General features: G+C 36.4%; 1 protein-coding gene across 1 annotated transcript in view; it reads left to right on the top strand.

Annotated features, from left to right (window-relative positions):
• Nucleotides 1-16,838, top strand: part of CPS1 (carbamoyl-phosphate synthase 1) — a 171,537-nt gene that overhangs the window by 74,607 nt on the left and 80,092 nt on the right. Inside the window, exons 3-13 of the mRNA XM_081815309.1 lie at nucleotides 770-959; nucleotides 2,032-2,121; nucleotides 4,032-4,088; nucleotides 6,155-6,247; nucleotides 8,520-8,609; nucleotides 10,408-10,536; nucleotides 11,103-11,209; nucleotides 12,074-12,212; nucleotides 12,848-12,925; nucleotides 14,754-14,852; nucleotides 16,554-16,649. Of these exons, the coding sequence (XP_081671435.1) occupies nucleotides 770-959; nucleotides 2,032-2,121; nucleotides 4,032-4,088; nucleotides 6,155-6,247; nucleotides 8,520-8,609; nucleotides 10,408-10,536; nucleotides 11,103-11,209; nucleotides 12,074-12,212; nucleotides 12,848-12,925; nucleotides 14,754-14,852; nucleotides 16,554-16,649 (1,168 nt within the window). The remainder of the gene's footprint in view (nucleotides 1-769; nucleotides 960-2,031; nucleotides 2,122-4,031; nucleotides 4,089-6,154; nucleotides 6,248-8,519; nucleotides 8,610-10,407; nucleotides 10,537-11,102; nucleotides 11,210-12,073; nucleotides 12,213-12,847; nucleotides 12,926-14,753; nucleotides 14,853-16,553; nucleotides 16,650-16,838) is intronic.

The following is a 16,838-nucleotide window of genomic DNA, read 5'->3' as shown; positions in this document are numbered from 1 at the left end:
TTCAGTTTCCTAAAAGATATTTTAAAAAAACTTAAAATTTTTTGACAATTAATATTTTGGTGAAACTGGCAGCCCTCAATAGTAAATATCAGTTTGGATTCCTGTCTGGTAGGCAAGGGGAAACTTCAGGATACCTGAAAACTTTAAATAGAGCAATCTTTTAGAAAATCAGTCTCTATGAAGGAATTTTTTAAGGAATTAAAAAGTTTAAGAAGTTGAGGGAATGGAAATTATATGAGAATATGCCTTAGTACTTATGAGTCAGTTTAAGTTAAAAGCAGAATCAGACCCGTAAGTACGGAGAACAAACTGACGGTTGCCAGAGGGAAGGGTGAGGGAGGGATGGACAAGATGGGGAAAGGGAGTGGAAAGTACAGGCTTCCAGTTATGGAATGAATAAGTCACAGGAATAAAGAGCACCACAGAGGAAATATGGTGATACTGTAATAATAGTCTTGTATCATGACAGTGGGGAGCTACACTTGTGGTGAACTGAGCATAACATACAGAGAAGTTGAATCACTGTGTTGTATGCCTAAAACTAATGGAACATTGTGTGTCAGCTACACTCAAATGAAAAAAAATTTTTTTAGAAGTCAGTTTGTCTTTTCATATCCGTCATATGATGGGATACGTTTTCATATTCTATCATAAAATTTCTTTAGATTTGCTAAAATCTAGACGCAGCCTTATAAGATTTTAATCTCATGTTCTCTCATTTTCAAGGATTCAATAATTAAGAGCACGTATGTAGATTGTAGTTTTGTAGTTACATACATTTTTTTGTTGGTAATATTTTGGCATCTTTACTCAGGTACCCGGAAGCTCTTACTGACCCTGCCTACAAGGGACAGATTCTCACCATGGCCAATCCCATTATTGGGAATGGTGGAGCCCCTGACACCGCTGCACTGGATGAGCTGGGACTTAGCAAATATTTGGAGTCTGATGGAATTAAGGTAGTGCCAGTGATGACTATTTAAAAAGTCTCAATTTGGGGCACCTGGCTGGCTCCATTGCTGGAGCATGAGACCCTTGATCTCAGGGTTGTGAGTTTGAACCCCACATTGGGCATGAAGCCTACTTAAAAAAATGAATGAAAAGTCTCAATTGGAGGGGGGAATAGTTGATTTATTTTTAAGAATCTAGGATGGGCAAAGTTTCTCCTCAATACTGTAGTACAACCCATTAAATTTGTGCTCTCAACCTTATTCCTACGTATTATGAGAAGAATTTTTAACATGACATTATTTTGAATTTCATTTTTCATGGCACTTTGCATTTGTTTTTAATGCCTTGGATGAAACTTGGCTTAATTTGGAAAGATGTTGTTATAAGTCTAAATGACAAGTATGCTACAAGAAATGGTGATGAATTACCTTTTAAAAGGTCTTTAGTAATCAACTCTGTATCAACTATTTGCCTTTTAACCTTACCTTATTTAGAGGATGAATAAAAGATAGCTTCTATGCCAGTCTAAAAGTAAACACATTAAAATTTCCTAATCAAGATAAATTTGGATAGTATTAGGAATGTGGACCATATAAACAATTAAAAAATGTATACTCCAAATTCATCACTCTATTTTTTTTCACTCTATTTTTGAATGTCTTGGACTGAACATGTAGCTTAATTCTATTTCTCACAATTTTCGCAATATATCTCAGTCTCCTTTAAATGTAGATTAAAAATTATTTATTCTTCACATACATTAAGCAATTAATTATTAATTAGATTATTGGTAAATGCCATGGAGGAAAAGTACCAGAGTGCTGAGATGGGGGACCTAGCTTAGTCACAGGATTTGGCAAATGGGGTAAGACTATTCCTTGACATAGTAATTAAGGTAACAATGATATATTTTAAGAGAAAAATGTTGATCATCTTCTTTCTTCAAGTCTCCAGAATTTTGAGCCTTGAATCAGTGGATATAATAAAGCTTTTTTTTTTCAAAATTGCAAATGGACTCGTAAGACAAGTCACAAGAGTTGGATAATATTTTGTGGTCACCCCAACTCCCTGTCTTTCTAGGTTGCAGGTTTGCTGGTACTGAATTATAGCAATGACTATCACCACTGGCTGGCTACCAAGAGTCTCGGGCAGTGGCTACAGGAAGAAAAGGTGAGAAATATGCAGGCTGACCTGTCTGGACCAATTCTCTTCTAAACACCGAGGGCCACATATTTTTAGTTTAATCTATTAGGTGGCACTCACACAGGCTTGGTAGCATTTCTCTTTGGGGAAAAGACCTAGAGACATCTTAGAATTTTTTATTTTCTTGAACCACTTAATTTTCCCATCCCCTTATATCCACGATTGTGATATGTAACTTGAGTCATGGGTTCACGGACCAGCTTTACCATTAACTAGCTGTGTGATTTTGTGCAGATCATGTAATCATACCATATTTTCTAAATCCTTAACTCTTATGAGGATAAACAGATTGCAATTAAGTTTCTTTTGGCTTAAACATTAGGACTCTATGACACATAATTAGATATAATCTTATTTGAAGTAGTAATTGAAGAGGGTTATAAACCTTATCTTATACTTTCCTTAGTTTAAGTATTATTTTTCTAATCAAATAAGAGGATTTTCCTGGTTTGAATGTCAGAGGTACTTTAAGTTAAGGGACCTGCTGTATTTGGCTTCATCTCCAGTGTTGCTGGTGTTTTCTGTTGCCACAGAGCCTCTAACTGATAGAATATTATTCTAAGAAAGCTCTGCCACACCAGTGAGCATCTACCTAGTGGGGCTAAATGTTTTTCCTTTCTGACTAATCAAGAAATCTTGATTTTGGGTTCCTAGGTTTCATACTTTCTAAATTTTAAAGGGAAGAAGGCCTCTATATCATCTCCTGAATCATTACTATTTCATTCTCAACCATTATCCGAATTTACCTCCATTACCTAGACAGCTAATTTTTGTAATGGTCATTTAGGAGACCCTCACTTTAATGTTCCCTTTGTGTCACTAGGCAACGGGTATTACGGCTGCTCTGGGTCAGAACCAATGATCTGAGTATAAACTTAATCCATGACTTGTTAGTTTGTTTTTAAAATGCACTTTGAATTTTCTTTCATGATCACAGACACATAGAGCAGAAGAGGGTCTAAGATAGGGGCCTCTGGGGTGGCTCAATTGGTTAAACATCTGCCTTTAGCTGAGGTCATGACCCCAGGGTCCTAGGATTGAGTCCCAGGTCAGGCTCCATTCTCAGCAGGGAGTCTGCTTCTCCCTCTGTCCCTCCCCCCACTCATTCTCTCAATCTCTCTCTCTCTCTCAGTCTCTCTCAAATAAATACGTAAAATATTTTAAAAAAAAAAGAGGGTCTAAGATAGTAACGAGTTCACCTACTTCTGTGTACGGGTGAGGTAAGACTCCTTGCTCAAGCATCACTCAGATAAATGGTAGAAAAAAGAAATTAGAACCTGTTTTGCTGCTTCCTAACTCATTGTCCTTTTATTTTACCACATCTGTCTCTATCCAAACTACTCAAAGAAAGGAAAACAAACGGTGGTATTGCCTGATTTCCTAATCAGATGGGCAAATCTTATCACAGCCTGATTACTTAACAAGCATCCTCAGAAAAATGTGTTGAGTGTCTAATAGGTAGCCAGAACATTTGGCTCAAAGTGTGGATTTGCATATTATTTACATATCATTGCTTATGAAATTCACAAATTCCGTTATTTAGATATATAAAAATACATGTAATATATATAAATATGTAACATTACCTATTTAACATCTTGTGTAAAAAGAAACAAAACTGTAGCAGAAGATTGATGTTCAGAATCTCTCATCTTTTATTCTGAGGCAGGGCCTGGGTATTAAGAGTCCTGTTCCCAACTGGAACAGCAATTTACCGTGTTCTGACAACACAGTCACCCTGGGTCAGAGAAAAGAAGGAGTAGGGAAATTATTTACTGCTCAAGAAGATAGATGATGCTAAGTTTATAACTTGAAAACAATATGCTGTATCTAATTTCCTCCAATTTCACTGTCACAACAAATTTTTTTTCTTATAGGTCCCTGCAATTTATGGAGTGGATACAAGAATGCTGACCAAAATAATTCGGGATAAGGTCTGATCATCATCTTTAGCCACCTCTGTTTCTCTCTCCCTCCCTCCCTCATTCCCTCCCTCCCTCCCTCTCTGTCTCTCTCTACGAATATGTATATACTATATTCTCTATAAGTTAAAAAATATAATAAATATTCTATGTTTTCTCAGTGCTTGAGGAATCCCACAATATGTGAAAGAACAAATCTGACCAATTTCTGTCATTTGGACCTCTGTCATCTTGTTTTACTATTTCTGATGTAATTTTCAAGACTGAGTACTCGATTGGGATGTTTGTTGCTGAATGGACTTGAGATTAATTCACTTGGCAGCAGATTATTGAGTGCCCACTGTGTGTTCCCTATTCCAGCGAGTTGAGGCCTTTCTAAGTCAGCTCACGTGACAGGGTTAGTGAGACCAGTGGAGAAGGTAACCAGGTGCATAACAATTTTGCCTCAGTTGAATACTCATCTGCTGAAAGAGGCAGACCAGGAAGTGTGCAACATTGGTGCTGTTATTTGTTTAGTCTTCTTGAAGGGGTTATCTGTGGAATTAATGAGCTGTATTTCATGGGTGTGTCTAATGAGCCCTGCATACGTTACCTCAGTTACAGAGTCTTTCTTGAGACTGTACCAATGACCAAGGTGATAAAAGATAAGTTTATCTTTTGCTTGCATATCTGATTGCTGAACCGTCTGACCTCTCCTTTTAAGATTGTCTCAGCACCATCTGCTTGCTTCTTCCGGTTGTAAGTGGAGGGCACTATTATTTTTTTTCCTATACAAAACCTTCTTATCCTAGACCAGAAAGAAACTTTACCTCACTAATGTTAACTAAATTCCCCAAGTGCCACTAAAGTTTTTCATTGAATTATATCACATAAAAAAAGGATGGGGTACCTGGGTGGCTCATTGGGTTGGTTAAGCGTGTTCCTTCGGCTCCTGTCATGATCCCGGGGAATTCCTGCTCAGCAGGAAGTCTGCTTCTCCCTCTCCCTCTCCCCTCCCCCCACTCATGCTCTCTCCTTGTTTCTCAAATAAATAAAATCTTTTTTTTTTTTAAAAAGGAAAAAAAGAAATGATACAATTCCAAAGTGAAATAGACTCTTCAAGAAAATCTGTTGTAGACTCCTTGTTAGAATGTATATTGACATAGGATCTCTGTAAACAGAACAGCTTTTTGAAAATGAGGCATGGCCACACACCCATGACCAGAAGGAAGACAGTGAGAGTTTACACAGTCCTTCCACTCTACTTCTGATTTTATTTCCTCCTCCATAATTTTCCTGAGAATAGATGTTAATGAGAATGACGTGCTGGTACTTTCTACCCTCACTCATTCCCACGTGACTACTTTCCTTGAGGAATACATTTCAGAAGGAAACAAAGGCTTCTTTCTCTTTCCTTCAATGCAGTGATTTCCTTGGAGAAAGGCAAATCAATGACTTTATCTTGACTCCCCACCCACAAAGTCTTGATTACTAAATGTAATATGCTATTTTTGTAAATAGTTAAAGCTAGACTTACTAACAAATAAGTAAATCTCAAGACATAGCTAATAATAAGAAAACATTTGCCACGTTCAGGCTAGGCTCTGACTTATGTAGCATTTCACATCATTTTGTAAATGAATTTTACTATCATAATGTAATTAATTCTCCTTCTTTTCAGTTTTCTGCAATTTTTAGATTTCTTATTTCCTTCTCAAAACATTGTTTTGTCCATGTCTCCACTGAACTATCTTTAGGTCGTAAGCACTAAGGGAATAGATACCCTAAATGCTCTAATTTGCACCAGCCTGGAACTTGGAAGTCTGAATTCTGATGCCTTTTGAATTTGCTTATTCCAGGTGCCAGTCTCAGCCCTAAAAAAAAAAAAAAAAGGAATTGTCCTTCCCAGGGTGTTTCTCAGAATGTACCGTGCAAATTACTTCATCTTTCCAGGTTAAGATGAGGAACTTCTGCTGATGGTTATAAGTAGTTATAAAGACACTTAGATCTTGGAGCAGCCGTTTAAGTCCCTGTGAATGGATGCTGTCAGCACCTTGACTGTTGCTACCTTTTAACTGTCTAATTTTTTTCTTTGATAGGGTACCATGCTTGGGAAGATTGAATTTGAAGGTCAGTCTGTGGGTTTCATGGATCCAAATAAGCAGAATCTGATCGCTGAGGTTTCAACCAAGGTGAGAGATTTTCCTTCACATTTTGTAGTTTTATTTCTTATAATACCAAAATCTTCACGTAGGCTGAGATCATCATCCTGAAATACCAGAGTTGAGGGGAAAAAAAGATCTCCTAGCTGCTAAAATATATATTACAAATCAGTGTCTTTAAAGTTAGTAACGTCTACTTGCTGCAATCCGTCATCAATCAGAATGACTATGGAGAACAATATTTCATGAAGAATTCCAGCTGTGAGAACTTTGGTGCACCAGGGCCTTTCCTTAAGAAAATGTTATTAAAAGTCAGAAAATTGCCTAATAGCATGTCAGCCTCAGAGAAAACACACGTTGATATTATCTGGTATTCCCATTCCTATGCCTATGCATATGGAAATGAGGAACAGGATGATGGGGCCCTGATGATCAGTACTGACCTTGAATGCTGATGCTGGACACAACATGCGTTCACAGGAGGCTGAAGCATAAGAAATAGGAGTTGTTAAAGACAGTGAATGTTAAATTAGATATGTAATTGCTTATATATTTGGAATTTGATCATGCCATATGCAATATTCCCTTGTTTTTAATTCTAAAATTTGTCCATTCAAATGGCATGGAACTATTTTAAATCCTGTAGTTGTTTCTAGACATTTCCCTGTGAAGTGATTCATTTGAGACACAGCATGAAAAAAGGCTATTTTTCCTTTTAGAATTGAGAACTACCTTGGGGGCTTAGTGCAGCATTTTCCACATGTGAGGAACATTGACCTAGAGAAATTCACCTTAAAAGGAATTCTGTGGTAATAAGGTTAAAAACAGTGCATAATACATTTCCTCTCTTCAAGAGTCATAATGCAAATTCATATATTCACATGTCTGTGAGGTCGTGCTTAAAACTGCTGTCATCCTGTATGGAGAGTATAAAATGTATTTGTGTAGAGACCAGCAAAAAGGAGCCTGTCTGTATTTTTATCCACGTCAAATCAAGAGAGAGATTGCAATAGTGAAAACTGACCCTGTTTCTTAATGCTAGCACAGTTAAATAATTTCATTGTAGCTGTGATAAAATGCATATTTGTATCAGATTATATTTATTCTGTGAGTTTTGTTTGGATATGGTTGATAACTTAATTCATTGTCTTGTAATTGCAATTTGATGTAGCTACAACTAGATGGTAATGTTGCTTTATTTTGTAGGAGAAGCCTAAGGTTAAAAATGAATCTGTACTTTTTCAAATTATCTGATGACATTATCTGTAGCATTTATGGATCAGCTCAGCAGTAATTTCCCCAGATCATGGAAGGAATGGGGCACTTTTTCTCTAGAATAGTTAGCAGGAAAAAAAAATGTGACAAACTTTACATATATATATTTTTCAAGCATAGTCTAAGGATTATGATTTCCCATTCTATAGAGTTTGTGGAGAGTGGAGAGTAGACGTTTCAGTTAAAGTAAAATGCTCTTTCAAATATCCAGGTTGCAACTTTCATCTAAAACCTTTTGGAAACATTGAAATCATCCTAAATTCAGAATATACTAGGTAACTCTCGAAGCTGCAATCAGTGTGGGCACCCAGGCTTCTAGGCTTTCCGTTTCTATCATTTCTCCTTTTATGACTTTGGGAAACTGCTTCTTGGGTAAATGCCTGTGAAAATGGATCTGACTCCAAGCAGTGCTTAAGATGTAGGGAATGATTATGATATGCTTGGGGATCCTTTTATGAAGTCTACCATTTAAATGCAAATGATTGCAAAGTAACCTAAAGAGTCCAGTGGTCTACACTAGCTTAGCAGTCCTCTGACTTTCACACTGATTTTACCCATTAGCCCCACTGCAGAAGCCTAATACACAACAGATCTGCCCCATCCAAACTTTATTGCAAGTTGAGGATAAAGTGGTATTTAAAGCATGATGTATCTATTACCACATCTGTCTAGTGCTGAATCAGGCAATAATACTTGAAAATTCCATTGCCACTGGTTGTTAATGAGGCAAAACATGGGAGAGATTATTGTTAACTATGGAAGCAACCAGTTTCTTAGGGATCATTGTTATTACTGTAATCAACATTTTATCTAAAACAGCAAAGTACTCTTTCCGTCATAAAAAAGATAAAGTTTGTGGCACTCACTGCGCCTTATAAATTGATTGTTAACTGCCAGTCACTCCCTAGTAGTTAGCAATCAATCTGTCACCAAAATAAGTGCAAAGCATCCTCAGACGTGTTTATGATATTGGGATGTTGCTCATGGCTGGTACTTCCCTCTCACTCTCTGCTTGTTAAAATGGCAGGATGTCAAGGTGTATGGCAAAGGAAACCCCACGAAAGTGGTAGCCGTAGACTGCGGGATTAAAAACAATGTAATTCGCCTACTAGTAAAGGTAAGTAATTTGTTCCACCTCAAGGGTGAGATTTTGTAATATTGATCTTTAGTGTTAAAGTGATTTCCTTTCTCTGTTTCAGAGAAAACTTGTGCATTCCCTTTGGAAAGTCAGGGGATCCGCTCTCTTCTTCTTGTCTTTGATCTACAAAATAACATTTGTATCCCTGTTAAAATTAGAGATGCAGACTATGTTTTAAAAAAATCTTCAGAGGCCACGAACAGAGAAGAATGATGGCTGTTCTTACCACGTATTGACTGACATTCTGAGATATGCCATGTTTACTTTCTTTGGATTTAGAGATGACCAAAAATTTGGAATCAGTTGGAGAACTCCTCCATTGGACTACACTTATTATATGCCAAATGTTTGTAGGGATCATGCCCTGATATAGTACAAACTTTCACATTCCTTTATATAAACTCTTAGAAACCAATTAAGATTAAACCTTAAAAATCCTTCAGGAGAATATCACCATTATTATAGTGTTTTCTTAAATATTGTTTTGTTGGGATTTCTCCTCCCAGCTTTCCATCTCTCTCCCTATCTGTGTCTCTCTGTTTCTGCTGACACTGCCTCAGAGGTCACAGATTGTTTCTGTTTCTGTCTCTCTCTCTATATATATATATCTCAAACATGAATGTACACATGCACGCATGCACAGACATTTGCATAACACCAAAATAGTGTGAGGATAGAGGAATTCTTCAATTCACCTTCTCTTTGTTAGAGAATATCAGTGATATCCAAATCGTGATTTCAAATTCTGGTCAATTTATTAACAAAAATTTGCATTTGACTCTTCAGTAGCAGATTCTGTCAATGTCCTGTGTATATCTCTTTCTCATTTTACCATTATAAGGCATTTTGCCCATCCTCCAATTGCAAATGCCTGCACTTCATTGCTTGAGGGCTTTCTTTAGATGGTTGGAGCCTGCTGGTAGGAAGGAAATACCACAAAATCAATGATCCCTGGAACAGCCCCAACCCAAAGACTAGAGAAGGTCAGTGTGTAAATATCTCAACTCCTTTGCCCCATGATTGAGTTATCTTGAGGGTGGATAGTCTACACTGGCTCTCAGAGTTCCCCAGTGGGCTGAAACTCTAGTTGTCCATAGTGCTTGGTAATGCATACTTTATTGGGGTGCCTCACAGTGTTGCTTTCTATTGGTACTTCTTAGAAACCCTGCCAAATAGACTTCTTTCCCTCAAATCCTTGTCTCAGGAAATGCTTCTAGGGAAACCATCAAAGATATCTTCCTATCCACTTCTCCATACAAAAGTTCTAATTAGCCTATCAGAGTATAGATTCTACAGATAGTATGAGAAAACCCTAGGAAAGAAGGCTGATGAAAATTTAGTCAGATTAAAAAAAACCAAAACTGAAAAAGGTGAGAGGTGGACCAACTTAAATTTTACAGAAAATGGATTTATCTTTTTTTTTGGTCACTCTCTCTACCACAGCTAGTGAAAATAATCTATATTCCTGGGTGCCTGGTCATGAATTCTTTAGGCTCTGAAACCTCCTGAAATACAGGAAAGTGTGTTATCTATTTTTTCAGGATCAAAACTTTAATCGTGTTTTTTTCTCCACTTTTTATTGACCATTGGCTTCGTATACATCACACAAAATACAGTGAGCCACCAAGGAATTTTTCACTCCGCATTATTTGTTTGAATCATGTATTATTTTTCCCTCCCCTTTAGGGAGTGGTTAGTCAAGAGAAGGTCTAGACAAAATTACACTTTGGCAAAGAAAAATGTTATTGACTTGATCATTTTTGCCTTTCTTTTCCAGCGAGGAGCTGAAGTGCATTTAGTTCCCTGGAATCATGATTTCACCAAGATGGAGTATGATGGGCTTTTAATTGCTGGAGGACCTGGGAACCCTGCTCTTGCACAACCACTAATCCAGAATGTCAAAAAGGTGCAGTAAACCTGGGGGTAATGTGTATCTGTGTGTGAGGTGGAGGGAGTCTGTGCAGCTGAAAAGGCTGTAATCTATGTTAGGTATTCAGATATTCTTTAGTGCTTCTATCTGTGACCTCTGAGGCAGTGTCAGCAGATATTATATGGGAGGAATACCAGTGAGGAGAAAGTCCCAGAGGAAAAAAGAACCTTTCTTCAGGCAGAATAACTGGGATTGTGTCCTCTAGTTAAGAGAGCTAGAATCCAATCTCAAAATATGTCTTTCTATACAATTGTAAAATGACAATTCATGTTTCTCACCATGACCTCAGGAGCTGTAACACCTTCGAGTTTCTGAAGAAATATTAAGTTTTGTTTAGTTTGAATATTAAGTACATTTTTTTTAATTCTAATGCTACACGTTTGTCAATCATATTCTTATTTATAGTCTAGCTTTTTATTCATATTCTCTTTACTTTGTGAATTAAGAAAAAAAAGGATGTTTCATTTTTATTCCTTCAGAGGGAGCATCTTTTTTTTTTTTGAAACGGTACTTCTGGTTAATAAAAATTATCCCTCTTTTAGGTTTTGGAGAGTGATCGCAAGGAGCCATTGTTTGGAATCAGTACAGGAAATTTAATAACAGGGCTGGCTGCTGGTGCCAAAACCTACAAGATGTCCATGCCCAATAGGTAAGACAGTTACGCTTCTGTTTACAGGTCAAACTGGTTCTGAAATACTGTTAATAACTAAACACAAAAGCCTTAGAGAACTTACATGCCATTTTCTTCAGAAAAAACAGGTAAATGTACTATTTCATGGTTCACAGTTGTCTGACTACCTGATACCACTTTTATTGCACGTTTGAAAGGCAGCCTTCTCTAACAGTAATGTTGCTATAGTTTAAAGTTATTTTCCTTCCCTTGGCATAAATCAAGGGTATTATGCTCCATCAAATGATATTCCAAAGGAAACTGTTCTGGTTTCCAAGCTTGATATCAGAGCACTGATAACATCGTAAGACTCTAGTGTGACTTCAGAACCAGGAAGTCTTCAGATCCTCTCCATTTTACTTCCTTACCCGACATGATACCAGTTTATTCAACGTGGCGCTTTCCCCCATGGCCCACCCTCCTCACAAAGTGTAATTCAAAATGATTCAGGACAGAGTAGTCATCTCTTTATCATTTCACAAAAACTCCTCTGGCTTTAAAATTACTTATCTCCCTTAACATAAATCGCTTGTATTTGTCTCTCTGTTACGCTCGTGAGCAACTCTTAACTTTTTGTTATGAGCGCAGGTCTCCCTTTTTACTGATTGTAGAAGTTTAATAGAGCCGGTATTTAACCCACAGCAAAGCTTCCTGAATTGATTTTTGTTGCTAAAATTATTGGGATTAACAATTTGTGACTTTTCTCATTGAGTAATTTCCACTAAGCAATTGAAACTTTCACATTTTAATAGGTTTTTCTCATTCACTATTTTACAACGAATGCGTTTATATTCTTCTCTTCACTTTTCCTTTTCCCTATTCTTTTTCTCCTTTTCTCTCCAGAGGGCAGAATCAGCCTGTTTTGAATATCACAAACAGACAGGCTTTCATTACTGCTCAGAATCATGGCTATGCCCTGGACAGCACCCTTCCTGCTGGCTGGAAACCACTTTTTGTGAATGTCAATGATCAAACCAACGAGGTAAGTGCTCTCTGTAAACCTGTTCAGTTGGCAATAAGTAATGCAGGGACTTTCATACTCTTGTTATCCAGACACTTTGTTTATGTGGGTTTTTTGGTGTGTGTGTGTGTGTAAGAACTCTTTTTATAGGTTATTTCCCATAGCCCTCTGCTTTTTTAAAAAGTCGTTTCTGTCTTACTCTCTAATCAGTTGGCTCATTGAGATCCACTCTTTGAGTGGTTAATCAGTGACTGTCTTCCCCATTCATTGCTAATGGGTGATTGGTGGAGGTCTGTTTGGGTCTCGTCTGTGTGGGTCTCTGAGACTCACTTGGCTCTGAAGTAGCCTTTAAGAAGACCTTTGGAGAAGTAATTTAGGAGTTGGAGATAAGAAGAGGATTTGAGTTTATTCTGAACAGCCCCTGGGAAGGGGGTGCCCAAAGACTATAGACCAAATCAATTGTTTTTATTGAGGGAACCACATTTGGTTGAGTCCTTGTTGGCCTATTTTTATTATGACTGTTAGCTGTTAGAATGTCCTTAAGCATTTAACTCAGTTTTTTTAAATTTGAACTTTATTGTGCACTGAATAATACATAGCCCTGGTTGACAGTCATGGTTACAGAAGGAATTTCTTCCTATTTCTTGTTCTTTCAGGGGATTATGCATGAGAGCAAACCCTTCTTCGGTGTACAGTTCCACCCAGAGGTCAGCCCGGGCCCCACAGACACTGAGGTATGTCAGGAAATGAGGCCTATTGTAAACTTAATTTTTCTTTTTAATCAGAAATGTATTTATGTGAAAACTTGAGAAACAAACATCCCCACCCCAGATGATCTTGGGTACAGAACATTTTTCAAGAAGAGTGCTTTGATAACACACGTATATTGCATTAAGATTTCGCCCATGAATATCATGGAGGAAATTTCTGTCTTTTTTAAAATTTAAAGTGGGAAAGCCCTGAAGAAACCTGACGCGATGTTATTTTTATTTAAATCGTTATCATTCTAATATATTTAGTTCTGAAATTTACAGTTGTTGTACTATGCAAATGAATTCCCTCTTGCTCTCTTGTTCTCATAACTGAAATGAAATTTTAATCCCCCATCTGTGACTTCACAAAAATCCCTATGGCAACTGGTTGTGTAGCCAGGAAGAGAGAATAAACAGCAGCAGGAGAAGGAAGAAGGGCAGGGGTATGCGGGAGGGGAGAGGGCATGCACGCACATATTACATGAGTCAGATGGCTTAAGAAAAGAACCAGAAGGAATGCTTAGTGGAGTTTTGTTTTTAATTCAAATACTTTTATTTTGTGTGTGTGAGCTTTGGTTCAGTGTTCAAGGTCACCTTTTCAAACGAGAGCTCGTGGTGACACAGAAAATTCTGGAAAGTCTGGTGTGACTTCCTCTCCCCCACCCTACGGCTTCTGGTAGTAATACAGACAGCTCCTCCCCGTCAGCAGATACTCTCAGAAAACACACCTAGGTAAAATGAGGAGAATCAGAATTTTCCCTCTGTAAACTCTACTTTCTCATCCCTCAATTGCCTTTTCAGATATATATGTTTTGTTCATTTTTTTTTTAAGATTTTATTTATTTATTTGACAGAGAGAGACACAGCGAGAGAGGGAACACAAGCAGGGGGGGAGTGGGAGAGGGAGAAGCAGGCTTCCTGCTGAGCAGGGAGCCCGATGTGGGGCTCGAACCCAGGACCCTGGGATCATGACCTGAGCCGAAGGCAGACGCTTAACGACTGAGCCACCCAGGCACCCGTTTTGTTCATTTTTTAAATATTTTTGGGAAATGATTCTAAATAGCCCAAATCAGTATGATATTATCAACCCATGATGAAACGCATAAAGAAAATTTGGTTACATACGTCTGTTGCCTAATGCATGCTGAATACTATTTTTTTTTATTTAAAATTTAAATATTTTGCCCATAGTAGTACTTCAGATTAGGAACACTGAAATTAAGACCTGTGATATTGAGTAGCGCTTAATTCTTTTTCTGTCCTGCCAGATAGTTGCAAAATGAGTATCTTTGTTGAAATTTGTCATGTCTAGTGAAACAATAGAAGTAAATTCATTGGTAAAGTTTAAGAATAAGCTTTGGAGATATTTTTAGAGCTGATAGAGATTTTCAAAATCCAGTTATTTCTAACTTTAGGATGTATAAGTAATAGAGCTTTAATTTCTTTTGTATAACTACAGTTTTATTTAGAAGAAACCATTTAGAAGAAAATAACTCATAATTAAGGGGATGAAAGCTTGACATTCTCAGAAGGCATGATCTGAAATATTCATTGTCTGCTGAAAACTTGCTTTTGATAGGATTTGAAGTGAACAATTAGAAATGTTTATTTGATCTAATTCTTATAGTAGTAAATATTTAGTTTTGCCAATTTTGGCAGAAAAGCAAAAAACAAATATTGCATATGAATACTTATCCTAAAAAATTATTTGTTGCTTATTTGAAGTTCAAATTTAACTGGGCATGTGTATTTTATCTAGCAAACTTATGAGTTTTGCGGCTTCTAACTAGTTGGTTCTATTTTTTTCTAGTACCTATTTGATTCTTTTTTCTCACTGATAAAGAAAGGGAAAGGTACCACGATTACATCAGTTCTGCCCAAACCAGCACTAGTTGCAAGTCGAGTTGAGGTCAGTATATGTGGGCTTCTTTCTGGTTTATGTATTTTTGATTTTCTCTATCATGATAATATTTTTAAATGAATGATGTTAACTATTTTAATGTCTATAAAAGATGATTGGTGATATTGTAATTACCCATTATTTTAGTATCTAATTATTTGGTCTGTTCTTGCTGGTGTTCATTGGAATTTTCGTGTTTTTGATTTAAAATTGTATCTTTTCGAGTTTACTTCTTCTAGAAATTTGTAATAAAATAATTTAATAAAGAATAGGCTTTTAGTTTAGAATTTGACACATTCTATTACTTAAACTATAGTCTTATGTATGCTTGAGATACAGTTCAGATTACAGAATCATCATAGATGATAGAACTTTTTTTGTTTCAACTACAAAAATTATTATTCAACATCGTGAATAGAATAATATGATTTTACCTGCGAAGTAGTACTATAGCACAAACTTGAGTCCTTATTTGTGTAAATGTATAGGTTAACATGATAAGGTTTCTACCCATTTTCTTCATAGTTACTCCATATATATACCTACATCATTATTATATAAAATTTAGAAGAATGTATATGTAGTTTCAAGTATATATATATACACACTGACTCTTTTTATAAATAAAGGAAACTGAATTACATGTTTACATGAAATGATAATTTGAGTTGGATGATCTGTTTTAAGGATTTCCAGGGCAGCCTCTTTTCCTGAGATGGAAAGTTTAGAGGTAATCCACCCACTCAATGTGGAATCAAACTGTGGGTTCTTGGTAGCATAAGAAATCATGTGCTTACTGTGTAGTGTTCTTCTCAGAGCATCACATTCTTCAGACGCTTTTCTTTTGTTAATGGTGAGAAAAAAGATATAGTTGGGATTCAGCAGTGCCTTTGCATGTAGTAGGCATCCAATAAATGTTTGTTGAGGCAAACCAGGTTTCCCAAGTCCTTGTCTTTTGCGGTGACCAGGAATATCTTTCTCCTCTGAAGCGTTTGACACTTTTGGCTAAAAAATAAGCAGAATCATGATCTGCTTGGAATTCTATATACAATTTGTAGAATTTCAGTATATTGCCAAGACATGAACTTTTTCTTATTGTATTTTCTGTAAATATTTCTGGCACAAAATGTAAAGGTGAAAATGTGATTATGAAGGTGCACCCATGTCCCCTTGCCTTCTATGTTTTCATTTGTCTGTTATGGAAGACCCAGAGTCTTGCTTTGTTCAGAAGAAAACCATGGAATGTTCAATGTAATACATTTAAATTTTATTTAAATATATGTAAGAATACATATATATATATATACACACACGCATAGATGCATATATTTACATTTATATTTATGTAGTTATATTTAGATATTTATGTATCCTTAAGTAAAATGTAGACCTCATCTCAAAATATTTACTTAAGTGAAAAAAAACTCCCTGAACTTTGGAAATTGCTTTGAAATTAGAGATGTTTACATTGTTAGTCTTTTTCCTGATGAATAGCAGACCTGTACCCCTGAAACAAATAATACATTATGTTAATTAATTGAATTTAAATTAAAAAAAATTGTTAGTCTTTTTCCTAACATATTTTTCGAAACACTGTCCTTTAAATCACCATGTAAACCTAGACAATATAGTTAGACTTCCCCGCTCTTGAAATTGCCTTTTTTCCCCATCTTACTTACCAGAGCAATGTCATTTTCTTATTGCTTACAGGTTTCCAAAGTCCTTATCCTAGGATCGGGAGGTCTGTCCATTGGTCAGGCAGGTGAATTTGATTACTCAGGATCACAAGCTGTAAAAGCCATGAAGGTGAGAGATCTTTGTAAGAATTAATTTACTCCTTTAATGAGTCTAATTAGTATTTTATAATTTAGATTTATGACACTACCTCTTTTCAAAGTCACTGTAATTGATTTTATCAACTATTTCTCACACATCTTATATTAAAGAAACTTTGATCACAGGTGAAATTTTTAACTTTCTCAAACTTTTTTGCAC

This window comes from Leptonychotes weddellii, chromosome 3, assembly GCF_054177405.1.
Source record: "Leptonychotes weddellii isolate Sample4059 chromosome 3, ASM5417740v2, whole genome shotgun sequence".
In the NCBI taxonomy this organism is placed as follows: Eukaryota; Metazoa; Chordata; class Mammalia; order Carnivora; family Phocidae; genus Leptonychotes; species Leptonychotes weddellii.
The sequence above is the reverse complement of the archived record's forward strand: the minus strand, read 5'-3'. Positions and strand labels throughout refer to the sequence as shown.